We start from the raw sequence: 15139 nt of genomic DNA on the forward strand, positions 1-15139 counted from the left end.
CAAAATGTATATACTAATTGGTCTAGTAATATGAGAATCAGAGACCGTTATAGTTAAGAACACAGTGTTGGGTTAGTGCTTAACAGCTTCTTTGATCCTAACGTGACAGCAATCAGTAAAGGACGTCTTCAATACCACTCTCCTGGGTCTAGATGACCTTAGCTATTGTAGCTAGTGAAACATTTTCGTCTGTTACTAGTACAGTTTGTCTACCTAAACACCGCTGGCAAAAACGTAGCAGGGTAACTCCGGAGGCGTAAACGTTGACAGAAAAGATGACGGGTCAGTTATCAAATGAGCCATGTGTTCGCTCACTCGTTTTCTTTATGAAATTGGGCCAAGATGGACGAGTAATCAGCTCATATAAATCAGCCTTTTATTTTTATCCTTAGAATAAAATATAATGTTAATTACAATCAATTATATTTGTTGCACTTTATTTATTCACTTTTTAATTTTACAAACAAGCTGTCAGACAGTAAACATTCATTTGCAGTTTTTCTGCAATGATACAAAAAGCTTGTTGTATAAAGGCCTGTCGCGAACATTTAATCCGTCATCAATATGCACGACATCCTTCTGGCGAAAATTTCCGCCCCAGCGAAGAGTGGAGTCGCGTTGGAGGCTGGAGATGAAGCATTTTACACCTCTTAGCTTCATTGGGGGGTTCACCAAGCATTTGCTGTTGCAGAGACGTCCACCTTCATACAAATTCATATCAATTGCATGACCCACAAAGTGATTGCTGTTAGTCGCCGGAGGCACAACGGTAGGACCAGGGAGGGGTCTCCCATATTTCCTGAACGAACTCGTTACCAAAACCTATGAGAGTAAGTAAGTACAAGTTGGTAAGGATATTAATAAGGACACGCTGTCACGAAATATAAGTTGGAAATCGAAATGATCTTATCCCGTTTTAGTTTTATCAGTTTGTTCGAAAGTGATCACGCTTCAAACTGGAAACATATGGGCAGGGGAGGGGGGGGGGGGGGGATTGCGCAGTGGTGAGAGCACTCGCCTCCCTCCCATGCGGGTTGAGTATGTTGTAGGCTCTTGTCCTTTCCTCCGAGAAGTTCACCTCCGGGCTCTCCGGTTTTCCCCTCTCCTCAAAAACCAACATTTGCAAATTCCAATTCGATCTGGAATCTGAGGGCCACAGGTTTGTCAGTCGAAACAGACTGTTAAGTGTCAACCTTGTTAAATAACGTTGATTTATTCCTATTGTTAAAGAGCGGATAGTCCAAAATGGGGATGAACCTGCTCCCTCCTGTCATGTGCTACTAACACATGAGTTGTAATTTCATTTCTCGTCTTGTTCTACTGCTAGTGACAGCAATCCCTATTCTATAACTGAATCCCAACTAACTCTCAACCAGATCCCAATATATTGCAAGCTAGAATGTTCCCAGATAGGTTACGTTAACAGACCGTAAGAAATTTCAGCATTCCGGGTATAATTTTCTTTGAAGAAGAAAGGCCAGCCTTTCGAAATATTGGAGTAAATATATTCAGTCCCTAACCATGACAACCAGCCCTGTTTTTTAACTGTATCTGTTGGAAAATTTATTGTTGATTAGATCCATAAGTACAGGATCCGATGCTTATATTATGTTGCAGTGTTCCTTACAAGCACAGCTACTGATTCTGGATATTACTCGACCAAGCAAACCTAAATATGCTTACACGGCGCAGTTACCAAGAAAGCTAATTTCCGCTTTAGAGTTGGGCGTATTAATATCGACAGTGAACGAGCTATATAACTAAGTATTGGCCACTTTGGTTTAAATTTTTCTTGTCGAAATTGTCAATTAAGCCGCAAACTAATCAGTGATTGTCTCGCCGAGAATGCCACAAGAGCAACGCCACAACGCTAAGTTTCCACGCACATCCTTGAATGCATATATACAACAATAGCAAACCTTCACGCCACATTCGGCAGCATAACCGCTGATGCGAGCAATACCGCTCTTAAATCCTGTATGAACCCGCGCTGAGTTGACAAAATGCTCGCTTTTGAACTTCTCAAGATGACATTTTTCTGGTGAAAGGAAAAGAAGGAAAGCAATAGAGTGTAAGCACGCAATTTCGCTTTGTTAAATTATAAACGTAGCTGTTGTCGTTACTTGTGATAGAGCCATGAAACCGAAAGTTTAATAATTTCTTACGCATATATGCACTCAGTGATTATTCTGTTTGATTTTGCTGTTAAAATGTGTAGTTGTCACGCTTCTTTCCTCAGTACAGTGGATTCCGTTCATAGAAATATTCGGATGATTAAGTTTTATCAAGAGAGGATCAAGGGGTGATCCTCTCTTGGTTTTATGATATTCGATGTGGTTTACCATCTAAATAGAAACTGAAAGATATTTTCAGATCCTGTATATTCCCCGCGACTAATCATGCATAAAAGCAATTGAACAGCAGAAAGGATGTACAGCAAGTAGTAAATTTTTCTCTGCATACGATACTAGATCAGACTGATCAGAGTGACTGATCAGGCGACAAGTTGATTCCTGTTGACCGATCCTGTAAATATGCCGTCCGACATCCAGTACCAGTGATCACTGATGTGGTAGAGATTTGTTAGATTCGATGAATTTCAAAGAACAACTTACCACAAGAAGCCACTAAAGGAGGCATTGCGACACATACGAACAAAGAAAGTTGCAGTAAATCTTTCCAATTCATCTTGATTCCGTTTGGACGCAGCACTGAATCGAAACATTAGCAAGACTGATACGCGCCCAGTGGCCATGGTTTGATTGGTTTATTTTAAGTCGCTATGCACTCCAATCAAAATTAACGTTATTTTTATCTTGTCAGCGCAAGAACCGGAAACTGCCGGAAAAAATGAAAACGAAGGGTAAAAGTCATGAGTGAAAAACAACTTCGACTTTATAACGTTCCAAAGAGAAGAAATGCATCTATGAATTCACAACAGCAAATGAATAAATTAGTAATTAAATAAATGGGAAAACAAAAAATTGACACAAATAAAACAATGGCAAGCCGTCACTGTCATTCATTGAAATCTCGTTTTTAGTTGCTTTGGTGACCGGTGAAGGGGGACAAATTTCATCTCATTAGATCATGAATCCTGCACAAACCGGAAACGACACTTTCGGTTTCCAGGGCAAGTTTTCTCTGTAGTATGACATATAATTTCCGTACCAGACGTTGAAAAACCACATGTGTTACAGTCTCTAGCCAACCCGAATATAAAAACTTCTCTATTGAGGCAAATAATGTGCCGGTACTCACGCGGTGCCGCGAGGTAATCGAGGGAGCAGCTTGGGTAAAAATTTTCAAGTTTAGGATTTTCAAAGCACTTAGAATTTATAAAGTTTAAAGACTACTCGACGCATTTGAAACACATCGAGATTTCAATCATCGCCAGCCATCGTGCTTGTTTGATTGACTTGAAGAAATTCTGAGCTCTGCGATGATCAGAGGGGATTGGCGGCTATCTTGAATTGCAATGTACGGCGGGCAGCCAGGGGAGGGGAGGGGAGGGGGGTGGATCGTAACATGCATGGAGACCTTAAAGTTGTGATGTCAATGAAACGAATCGAAGTTATCTCCGTGGCAGTGCCCCTTTAAAAGCAACATTTATCACTTAAAGTAGCAAAATATGTGCATCATAATACTAAAAGTACTCCGAGAGAAAAAAAACCAATAAAAAAAGATTACTGGCTTCTTTTGCTTGGGAAGGTACTTAAAATGTTGCCTGTTAGGTTGTTTTTGTATGAACACAACAAGCTCATACTATTCAGAGCCAATGTTCTCCACTAGGTCCTTTTTCTCGATCACTGGCTTTTTCCCCAAACAGGGAATAAAAATGAGGAACGAAACGATCATTAAAAAAGTTTGTTTTTATAACCATTCCATGAAAAAGAGGAAACATGAACGCTGAACTCCGCCCAACCGTCATTAAAAGCGCTTTACAGTCAAATCTGCGGCACCGTATTAAGCGGTCAGTTGTCCAAGTATATTACGTCCCTCTATTACAGCCATTTTGAAATTACTGGTGATCCCTGCAATCCAATTGGCTCTCAAGAGATCATGCGATTTATTCCCAAATTGCACCATTTTTTGCTCTATCTTTAGCCCATCAAAATGGAAATGAAGTAACAAAAATAGAATATTAATATTGACAATGATACTCTGTGATTTCAAAATAGGTGTAATAAAGTGGTAATTGAACTTTGTGTCGTGCAATTTTGGTCTGAAATCATACTTGTGACTTCAAATCCAACTCGCGCTGCGCGCTCGTTCGATTTTGAAATCACGCGTATGATTTCAGACCAAATTGCACTCCACTTAGTTCAATTACCATTATTGATTACTGTACTGATTTTTACCTATATTAACGGTTACCTCTTAAGCGGTCGCAGCACCCTTTACTAATCCCAACGAGCTGTTTCTATTGTCTTGACCTGCTTTAAATGGTCACTTTGTAAAAGGAAACCACTCAAATAATAGTAAGTTAACTATGCTCAAATATGGTAACAAATTGCATGCCAGGCAAGTAAATTTCTAACGACCTACAATACTGACTGCACGATCTTGTTGTTAATGCCAGTTTATTAGTCCGCTTCTATACGCCATGTTCTACTTTGTCATACCATTTTATTATTGTAGTTTCTTAACCAAGGAAGTGATTTTGTGAGCGCTTTTGTACATTAACTGTATACTAAGTTTACAAATTTGGTATAAATGTCGTTTTACTTATGTTTGAGGTGTATTCTGTGCAACCAGTATGACAAGATCGATGAGATATACCCAAAATATAAACACAACGTCTGCGTCTGAAAGCCTTATCAATAATACCAGCTGCAGGCGAATTTAATTCAGCAATCCAATAATAATAATAATAATAATAATAATAATAATAATAATAATAATAATAATAATAATAACAATATAATAATAATTATAATAATAATAACAAAAATTAACAGAAAGTGTCACCTACATATGTTTATTATTTTCATTTTATTTTATTTTTTAGATGCCTGTATTGAATTTTAAGTCGCTAAAAGAGAATTTGATTTTGCACGGGAAAGAACAAAGACAGAGACATGTGCACGTATTCAGAGAGCGACAGAACTAAGAAAGAAGAAAAATTAAAAGAAAAAAAAATGAAAGAAAAAAAAGAAAAGGAGGGAACGAAGGAAGGAAGGCAAGTCAACTTATCGGATAAAAAAAACTTCTCTGAAAGCGTTATTTTTTCTCTTGAAAATTAAACTAGTATACTGGAATGGCAGTAAATGTTACCGTGGGAAGGGAGGTGAGAATAGGAAGGGAAGGTTGAAAGTGGCCCATTGTGCCTATATGTGAATCAAGAAAACTCAGTGTAATGTGCAAGTAACGTGTATAACAACGTAAAGTGTATTTATTGGCATGTTGAAAGTCGCGTAATGAAAAATCTGAAAGGAAATAAGATGTTGTCATATCAAGCTTGTCATTTGAAAGCGATTAATATCCAGCAAAACATTTGTAGTGTCATACAAATATTTAGCGAACCAGTCAACCACCCAATGCTATGAAAATGAAATAATAATTACACGATGAAGAATTATATGAAGAATTGCACGCAAGTAACTTTATCACTGGAGAATCAATATCTGTCTGTACTGATTAATTTCAACCTGCCGCAAGGAGTTAATTTTGAAAGTCGATAGATGTAATTCGTTGTCAAAAATATTACAAAACTACACATAAGGTGACAATGTGGTAGCTGAATTGTGAAGAGCTTACATCAAACTAAATAGCACTCGGCGCACATTAGTTAAAATGGCTAGGACACAGAAAATGCAAAGGGAAAAAACCCGTGCTACCAAGTGACATATATCATCCATTGTTTCGCTTAAAAGACTCGTTATAATACAAGAAATCATTATTTGTATAAACCCCATTGGATAAGAGAGCCCTGAACAAACAGTTTACGGATTAAATGTCCATAATGGTTTTCTCCAGTCGCCACTAATCACTTGGCGATCAAAGTAATATATGTTTAGGCGAAACCATATTTGTGGTAAAGCTGTTCGCCATATCTACCAGTTTCTTGTTTTTCTGCAGTTTTAAAAATCTTCAAGGAAACCAAAACATCACACTTATAAAATGACAAACATCACTTCGGTGGAATACGTAATCAAGTTTAGAAAGTTGGCGCAGATTACGCTTCTGGTTAATGGATGTTTCTCTCTGACACTCTCAGCGTCGATTTTTGTAGCAAACATAATTCTGATCGCGGCAGCAGCCAGGAGCCATCCTCCTTTGAACACAGCGATGCATAGAATTCAACACGTCTTCTTTTTCATCAACCTCTTGGTGAGCGTATTATTTCTTCCGTATTTCGGAATCACTGAAATTCTACATGGATTGCAGCTCACCCCAACAGCTTTCTTATATCCAAGCTATCTATCTATAACACATGTTTTATTCGCTCAATCAAACGTGAATATCGCGCTTGTAATGACGGTTGAGCGGAGTTCAGCGTTCATGTTCCCTCATTTTCATCGGCGGATGATGACAAAGACAAATGTATTGATCACTTTATTTTTGACAGAGTCATTCGCGCTGTTTTTCGCCTGTTTGCAGTTTACTGAGATAAGCGAATCCACCTTCTATATCACTTATATTCACGTCTTTATTTCAGCGCCGATGCTGCTTAATTTTATTCTGTCGTGCGCTACTTACTGGAACATCAAGAATAGGAACATGGTTACGAACGGAGAAACACCTGTCTCCGCTGAACAGTTGGAACTTCATAAAAAACGACGTAAAAAAAGAGCTAGGAAATATCTCTCCATTGTTTCTCTTTTCATGGCGCCGTTGTCTCTATGCATTTTACCTTGGTATATTATGAAAGTCATTGAGGTGGAAAACAAGAAAGCCTTCACAACTGACAGTGGAGAGTTTTTCTTGCAACGATTTTCTATGTCACTGTTGTTTTTATACGATCTCATTGGCCCAATCACCATTGCGTTTCGATTCGAAGAATATACCGTCTTAGTGAAACGTTTTATCCGAAGATCAATAAACTTAATTGACGTTTTTTGGGGGAAATTTCCTGCCATCCAATAGCCAACATAAAATATCCTATTATACTTTGTTATGTCACAAAAGCTCTAAAATAAATAGAAAAAAAAAAGAAAAAGAAACAAACAAGGAAAACCAAGTATAAGAATCCAATGACAGTTGCACTTCTGTTTGAAAATTATATATATAGTCCAAAAACAAATTTAAAGAAGTAATCATGCCCATGTATATGCTTTGAGACTGTATTAAAATTCCGGATGTAAAAGTTAAAGCTATTAAAAGGTAAACTTCTTTTTACACTTGCGGTCATATTCAAATAATTGCAAGAGATTGTAATGGGTAGTTGTACATTTTCAATTACGAAAAGTTAGTGCCTTAAGTAAGATTGAGAGCAGTTATTGTTTGCGCTTTTTTTTTTTGTTAAAGACCCATTTACTAAAATGCTAATAAACAGCTGTTGTAACTGAAAGAAAAAGAAGAGCTCGGAAATGTTTTGTAGCACTGAAGAGTTATCTGATACTTGCAAACTGTTCGTAAACTACGAAAGTGTTCGGAGTTATAATTTTCCGACGATCAACTTTGAACAAATAATTTTCGGACGCTTTCTTCACACATCGCGGACATTTGTCTTGAAACATAACACTGAAGACTCTCTGAGGCGGCACATTGTTCCGTTTTGACAGTTCAGTTTGAGCGAAAGATTCGTCACGTTCTGCCACGAAATATTTTGAGCAAACTCACTTTGAAATTGTAGCGCGGAAAGAAACGCGGATTTATTTGGAATACTTCAAACCTTCTGCTGAATTTTTATTTTTTATTTTTGTCGGCTTCGAATTCTAGACGATGGGTAGCATGCGCAAATACTCTGTATCATATGTTATTCAAATTGCAGCCAGTAAGCTAATACGAGAAGTTAAAACATTAAGAAGGCGGTCATATATCAGGGCTATGTACACGAATAACGTATCTACTTTCTTGCCATGGGAAACTGCACCCTTGTCTTCTTCTCTCATCATTTTCATGTTTAGATACGCACAGATTTTATTGTCACTATATCCGCTTCTCGCTTCTCTTCTAACCTGACATGAAAGATGGATGCAAGTCCTCGGAAGGACTGAAAAAGACTTTTTATTGCGGATAACATCAGCAAAGGATGAGGTGGACAAGATCGATGAAATATACATACACCAAGTATAAACACAACGTCAGCGATAAAAACTTTCCAGCTTTCTTTATTACACCCGCAAAGAAAATTTTAAGCGTCTTTAGAATCCTTAAAGCCTAATCAATAATACCAGCTGCAGGCGAGTTTCATGCAGCAATCTAATAAAAATAATGAACGCAAAGTGTCACGTATGTTTTTTTTTTATTTTTTATTTTATTTTATTGTTTTAGATGTCTACTTTGAATTGTAAATAAGTCGCTGAAAGAACATTTGATTTTGCACAGGAGAGAAATAAGACAGTCTCACATGCACGTATCCAGAGAGAGACAGGAAGAAAGAACTAAATTAAAAGAACGAAAGGGAAAAAAAAAGGAAAAAGAAAGATAACACAGGAAGGCAAGTCAAGTTATCAGACTAAAAAAAACTACAACGACAATAACTGCCAAAGAGCGTCGTCGCCTATAATGCCTGTTCCTCGAACAGATTTTTCCCGAAACACTAAAAGGCACGAAATGTACAGTCGTGCAAAAAATTTTTATTTCTTAGAACATGAAGAATTGCACGCAAGTAACTTTATTACCAGAGATTCAATATCTGTCTGTACTGATTGATTTCAAGCTGTCATAAAGAGTTAAGGCTGGTTTCCATATGATCGCAGATCGCAATAAGGTCTGCGATCGTCTGCGATCCTGCGATCGTGATCGCAAACGATCGCAGAAGATAGAACCATGTGCTATCTAAAGGCTGGTTTCCATATGATCGCGGATCGCAGATCGCAGATCGCAATAAGGTCTGCGATCGTCTGCGATCTGCGATCGTCTGCGATCATATGGAAACTACTTCTGCGATCGTCTGCGATCCTGCGATCGTGATCGCAGACGATCGCAGAAGATAGAACCATGCTCTATCTCCTGCGATCGTCTGCGATCAATTGCGATTGTTTGCGATCTGCGATCTGCGATCTGCGATCCGCGATCATATGGAAACCAGCCTTTAGATAGAGCATGGTTCTATCTTCTGCGATCACGATCGCAGGATCGCAGACGATCGCAGAAGTAGTTTCCATATGATCGCAGACGATCGCAGACCTTATTGCGATCTGCGATCTGCGATCATATGGAAACCAGCCTTTAATTTTGTAAGTCGATAGATGTAATTCGTTGTCAAAAATTTTGCAAAAGTGCATAAACTTCATAGAACTGGTCATGGGCGCCCATTATTTAAAATGGCTACGACACAGGAAATGCAAAGAAAACAACTTGCTTCTATGCGATATACATATCATCCATTGTTTTAATTCTCATAAAGCACTCGTAATAATACAAGAAATCATTATCTGCATAGACCCCATTGGCTAAGAGAGCCCTGAACAAACAGTTTATAGATTAAATGTCCATAATGGATTTTTTTCAGTCACCTCTAATCACTCGGCGATCAAAGTAATATATGTTTAGGCGAATTCACGATTGCAATGAAATTACACCATACCTACCTGTTTCTTGTTTTTCTGCAATTTTAAAAGATTTCAAGGGAACCAAAGTATCACTGTAGTAAAATGAATAACGCCACCTCGGAGGAACACGAAGCCAAGTTCGGGAAATTGGCGCAGATTCTGCTTCTGGTTAATGGATGTTTCTCCCTTGTACTTTCAGGGTCGATTTTTGTGGTTAACATAATTCTGATCACGGCAACAGCCAGGAGCCATCCTCCTTTGAACACAGTGATGCATAAACTTCAACGCGCCTACCTATTCATCAATCTCTTGGCTAGTGTATTATTTCTACCGTATTTCGGAATCGATGAAATTCTACATGGATTGCAGATCACCCCTACAGTTTTCTCATTTCCAAGTTATTTGTCAATAACAGATGTTTTTTTCGCCCAGTCAAATGTGAATATAGCGCTTTTAATGACGGTCGAGCGGAATTCAGCGTTCACGTTCCCTCTCTTTCATCGCCGGATGATGACAAAAACAAAAGTATTTATCGCTTTATTTTTGACAGAGTCGTTCGTGCTGTTTTTTGCTTGTTTGCAGTTAACTGGGATAAGCGAATCTACCTTCTACATCGCTTACATCCACGTCTTTATTTCGGCGCCGATGTTGTTTCATTTTATTCTGTCGTTCTTTACTTATTGGAAGATCAAGAATAGGAACAGAGTTGCGAACGAAGAAATTCCTGTGTCCGCGGAACAGTTGGAACTTCATAAAAAACGAAGCACAAGGACAGCTAGGAAATATCTTTCCATTGTTTCTCTTTTCATGGTGCCGCTGTCGCTGTGCTTTTTACCTTGGTATATTATGAAAGTCATTGGGGTAGAAAACAAGAAAGCCTTCACAACTGACAGTGCAGAGTTTTTCTTGCAACGATTTTCTGTATCACTGTTGCATTTATACGATATCGTTGGACCAATTACCATCGCGTTTCGATTCGAAGAATATACCACCTTAGTGAAACGTCTTATCCGAAGATAAGAAATCGTAATTTACGCTTTTTTTGGGAAATTTCGTGCCATCTTATAGCCAACATAAGATATCCTATTCTACTTTGTTATCATACAAATTCCAAAACAAATAAAAAAATGTTTTTTATTATGTCAAAAAACTCTAAAATATATAGGAAAAAAATATGCAAAACCAAATAACAATAAGCTCCGAGATTTTATTTAAAATTCCAGCTGAAATATCTGTAAAATGTAAAGGGTCATTTATTCAAACCTTTGTTTCTACTTCAACGTCTTTTCCGAAGATGAATAACAATAATTTACGCTTTTTCTGAGAAATTTCGTGCCATCTAATAGCTAAAATAACCTATTATACTTTATGTGATAAAAACTCCAAATAAATTTAAAAACGTACGTACAAGACCAAATAAAATTAATCTCTGATATTATATTCAAAATTCCAGCCGCAAAATCTGTAAAATCTTTTAAAGCCAATGTTTTAAACCTCTGTTTCCACTAAGAAATGTTTTTTCCTAAGATGCTGATTAACAATAGGTTACGCTTTTTCTGTGGGAAATTCCGTGTTGTCTGTGGTATGTTATATCCCAAATACTACAAAATAAAAAGATTTCATTGGAAATTCTATCTGCAAAATCAGTGAAATCTAAAGGCATTAGTCTGAGAATGAGACTCGTATTATTAAGGCATTGTTTCTGATTAGTATATAAATCCAGTGAGAGTAAAACGTCTGTTTCAAATTATATGCTTTATCCAAAAACAGTAATCATGTGTATGCTTTCAAATTTTATTTAAAATCCGAATGTAAAAGGTAAAGCTATTAAAAGTCAAACTTCTATTTACACTTGTAGTCGTATTCAAATAACTGCAAGATATTGTGATGGGTATTGGTACATTTTTAATTACGAAATGTCAGTGACTTAAGGAGGCTCGCAGCAGTTTTTCTGGACTTAGGGTGGAAGTTTTGAAATTAAAATTTCGCATAGAAGATAAAATTCGATCTCCTTCATACTACATCATCATTTCAACATATGATCAAAGTTAATTTTTTCATCGGTTTCCAAGCAACAACTATTATCATAGCAACGGTAGCACACCCTCATTTTAAACCTTGTCGGTTATCTCGAAATCTAGCCAGACACTTTATGACGAAACTTTAGGGATTTAAACTACTCAATCTAGACAACTTGCAGGCGAAATTAGATTTGGACCTTTTTTGATACTCCTTTATAATTCCCATAACGTAAAGAAAGGGAGAAAAAAGAAAAAGAAGGCTAACAACATAATCAAATTTAAGAAACGCACGACGTAAAATGTTAGTTTTCCTATATGTAAGTCGTTGTGAAATGCCTGGTCATTGGGTTTATTTAGAAGCTGTCTTTTTCGTAAAATATCGAGCACTATAACAGTATACAAGTTACCTTATTACAGGAAAGTCACTTATATGCGTTTGTGGTCTTTGATTTCAAGCTGCCGAATGTAGTTAACCTTGTCGGTCGATAGATCTGTGATTCGTTCTCAAAATATTGCAAAACGTTAATACACATAAGCTGATAGTGTGGCAGATAAAAGTTGAGTGCTGCTTATCAAGATCTTTCTTCAACCTAATTAAAACTGGGCGCATATATATTATTTGAAATGTGTAGGTGCAACTTGCTTCAAGACGACATATATATCAACCATTGTTTCCTGCTCAAAACTTGTCAGAATACAGGGAATTGTCATTCGTATAGATGCCATTGGCTAAGAGGTCCCAGAACAAACAGATTACAGATGAAATAACACTGATAATAATGGTTTTCTTCCCTTACCAATAACAACTCTAGCAACAAAACTGATATAATTTTAAGCGAACCCAAGCAAGTTTCAACTGTTCAAGGAAAGCAAAACATCACTCTTTAGAAAATGTACAACACCACTTCGGAGGGACAAGAAACCAAGTTTAGCAAATTGGAGCATATTACGTTTCTGGTCAATGGATGTTTCTCGCTGGTGCTTTCGGCGTCGATAATTTTGGCAAACACAATTCTGATCGCGGCAACAGCCAGGAGCCAACTTCTCTTAAACAAAGCAATTTACAAAATTGAAAGAGCCAACCTGTACATCAACCTTTTGGCTGGCATTTTATTTCTACCCTATTTTGGAATCGCTGAAATTCTACACGGTTTGCAGATCACCACGACAGCTTTCTTATTTCCAAGCTACTTATCTGTAACACATGTTTTTTTCGCCCCGTCAAACGTGAATATAGCGCTTTTAATAACGGTTGAGCGGAGTTCAGCGTTCATATTCCCTCATTTTCATCGCCGGATAATGACAAAAACAAACGTACTGATCATTTTATTTTTGACAGAGTCATTCACGCTGATTTTCGCTTGTTTACAGTTTACTGGGATAAGCGAATCTACTTTCTACATGGCTTTCATCCATGTGTTTATTTCGGTGCCGCTGTTGCTCATGTTTGTTCTTTTCTGCGTTACTTATTGGAAAATCAAGAATAGAAAAAAAGTAGCGAACGGAGAAATTCCTGTGTCAGCGGAACAGTTGGAACTTCACAAAAAACGGAGTACAAGAACAGCGAGGAAATATCTTTCCATTGTTTCTCTTTTCATGGTGCCGTTGTCTCTATGCGTTTTACTTTGGTACATTATGAAAGTCATTGAGGTCGCCGGGAACAAGAAAGCCTTCCCAACTGACAGTGCAGAGTTTTTCTTGCAACGATTTTCCATATCACTGTTATTTCTACCCAGTGTCATTGAGCCAATCATCGTTGCGTTTCGATTCCAAGAATATACCATCTTAGTGAAACGGTTTTTCAGAAGATGATCCTGTTTTCTGTGCTATGTCGTTGATCCTAGAAAAAAATCATAACCAAACACAAAAGTAATTTTGGAGGAACTGTGATATTTTACTTAACATTCGAGTTTCAAAATTTGTAAAATGTGAAGGCAGTAGGCAATCGTCTATATTACGTGAGACTCTTATTGTTAAGGAATTGTTCCGGGATTAGCATATGAGATTTTATTTAAATTATCGCTGTAAAATCTAAAGCTGATAAATTTCAAACTTCTATTTACACTACGTAGGCTGAAAGCAAGTACAGTTTGTGTTATCGTGTTAAGGACCCACTAATTAAAATGTTAATCAACAGCTGCTACACGACCAAAAGGATTTTGAACGTTTTGAAGGATCAAATACTTTTAAAAAATTAATATATTTTTTATTTTTTTATTTTAAATTTATTTAAAAATAAAGTTTTAGTAATAATACTAGTAACAAAAAAAGAACTAAACCATAGAAAATACGATTAAGAGAGACTAACGGGTGTTTCCTAATTTATACCCCTGGGGCCCGTTTCTCGAAAGTCCCGGTATCTGACCGGGCCCGATAAGTATATTTTTAAATGATTTTTCGCCGATTGCACAGTGATTACAGACATGGTACTTGGCCAATGTTTTCATAGAATTATAAGACTTAAAAATTTAGTATTCAAAGCTAACAAAAATTGACTTCTGTTAAGAAACATTTATAATCAAAATCACGTATCGAGCGCCCCGTAAGTTAACGGGACTTTCGAGAAACGGGCCCCTGGAAACAAAGCTCTCCCAAGGCAATACTTTGCCGACAGTGATGAGAGTTAGATAAAGTGCAGGAAGGATAAAAAGCAAAAGGTAAATAATTTAAAGTTACAATATTAATAAATGCTTCACCAGGTCCAAGAAATTGCCTTTCTCGCGCGTTTTATTGCCGTTTAATATTTATTAACACATGTTTGTTGTTTCATTAGCAACTCGGCCCTCACCAGTAGCCAAAAGTACACATATCGACTGTTGTCTTACTAGTAAATGCATGACCTTCAAGTACTTATATTCTTAATCTGGGAAAATAAACAGAATAAGGGTTTAGATTAATGCGATTAAATGAACCTTTTATATGTTTACATTGTAAACAGGTGAATCAAGAAATTGCTAAAAGTCAATCGATGATATTCGTATTTTCGTCATTGAATTGGATCTGTAATCACAAGCCAAAAATCGACGGGACACTAAGTTGACAGGCGTTTTCGCTTGGAGCAACCAAAGATTTTTACTGTCAACCTTGCTACGGGTGAGAGTGGGTGTTAGGCGCCTGGGTGTCAATTTCAATTTGTCAAGGATTGTAGCTTGCAATGTAGGATCTTGCGGGGGAATATATTTGCACGTGAAAAGATTAGCTACTTGCAGTTCATTATCGAGAATACGAATACGGTCTATTTGGAATTAAAAGGCAACCTAAAGTATAATTCTTTTACGATATTTTAATTGGTTGCTAAAAAATGACATTGCACTGATAACAAATAGTAGTAGTAGTAGTAGTAGTAGTAGTAGTAGTAGTAGTAGTAGTAGTAGTAGTAGTAGTAGTAGTAGTAGTAGTAGTAGTAGTAGTAGTAGTAGTAGTAGTAGTAGTAGTAGTAGCAGCAGCAGTAGTAGT

General features: G+C 37.1%; 4 protein-coding genes across 4 annotated transcripts; 3 read left to right on the plus strand and 1 right to left on the minus strand.

Annotated features, from left to right (window-relative positions):
- Positions 1 to 397: 397 nt before the first annotated feature.
- Positions 398 to 2753, minus strand: LOC146485007 (uncharacterized). The gene is made up of 3 exons (XM_085103745.1): positions 2616 to 2753; positions 1920 to 2038; positions 398 to 822 (listed from the first exon to the last, which is right to left on the minus strand). The coding sequence occupies exons 1-3, from the start codon at positions 2686 to 2688 to the stop codon at positions 487 to 489; spliced, it is 528 nt and encodes a 175-aa protein (XP_084959871.1). The 5' UTR covers positions 2689 to 2753; the 3' UTR covers positions 398 to 486.
- A 3180-nt stretch (positions 2754 to 5933) lies between these two features.
- LOC146485008 (uncharacterized) lies at positions 5934 to 7104 on the plus strand. Its single transcript, XM_085103746.1, has one exon. The coding sequence runs from the start codon at positions 6124 to 6126 to the stop codon at positions 7087 to 7089; it is 966 nt and encodes a 321-aa protein (XP_084959872.1). The 5' UTR covers positions 5934 to 6123; the 3' UTR covers positions 7090 to 7104.
- A 2564-nt stretch (positions 7105 to 9668) lies between these two features.
- On the plus strand, positions 9669 to 11513 carry LOC146485009 (uncharacterized). The gene has a single exon (XM_085103749.1). The coding sequence runs from the start codon at positions 9765 to 9767 to the stop codon at positions 10680 to 10682; it is 918 nt and encodes a 305-aa protein (XP_084959875.1). The 5' UTR covers positions 9669 to 9764; the 3' UTR covers positions 10683 to 11513.
- Positions 11514 to 11638: 125 nt separating this feature from the next.
- Positions 11639 to 14927, plus strand: LOC146485010 (uncharacterized). Its single transcript, XM_085103747.1, has one exon. The coding sequence runs from the start codon at positions 12575 to 12577 to the stop codon at positions 13493 to 13495; it is 921 nt and encodes a 306-aa protein (XP_084959873.1). The 5' UTR covers positions 11639 to 12574; the 3' UTR covers positions 13496 to 14927.
- The last annotated feature ends 212 nt before the right edge of the window (positions 14928 to 15139 follow it).

This window comes from Pavona decussata, unplaced genomic scaffold, assembly GCF_977016875.1.
Source record: "Pavona decussata unplaced genomic scaffold, jaPavDecu1.1 SCAFFOLD_28, whole genome shotgun sequence".
Taxonomy (NCBI): domain Eukaryota; kingdom Metazoa; phylum Cnidaria; class Anthozoa; order Scleractinia; family Agariciidae; genus Pavona; species Pavona decussata.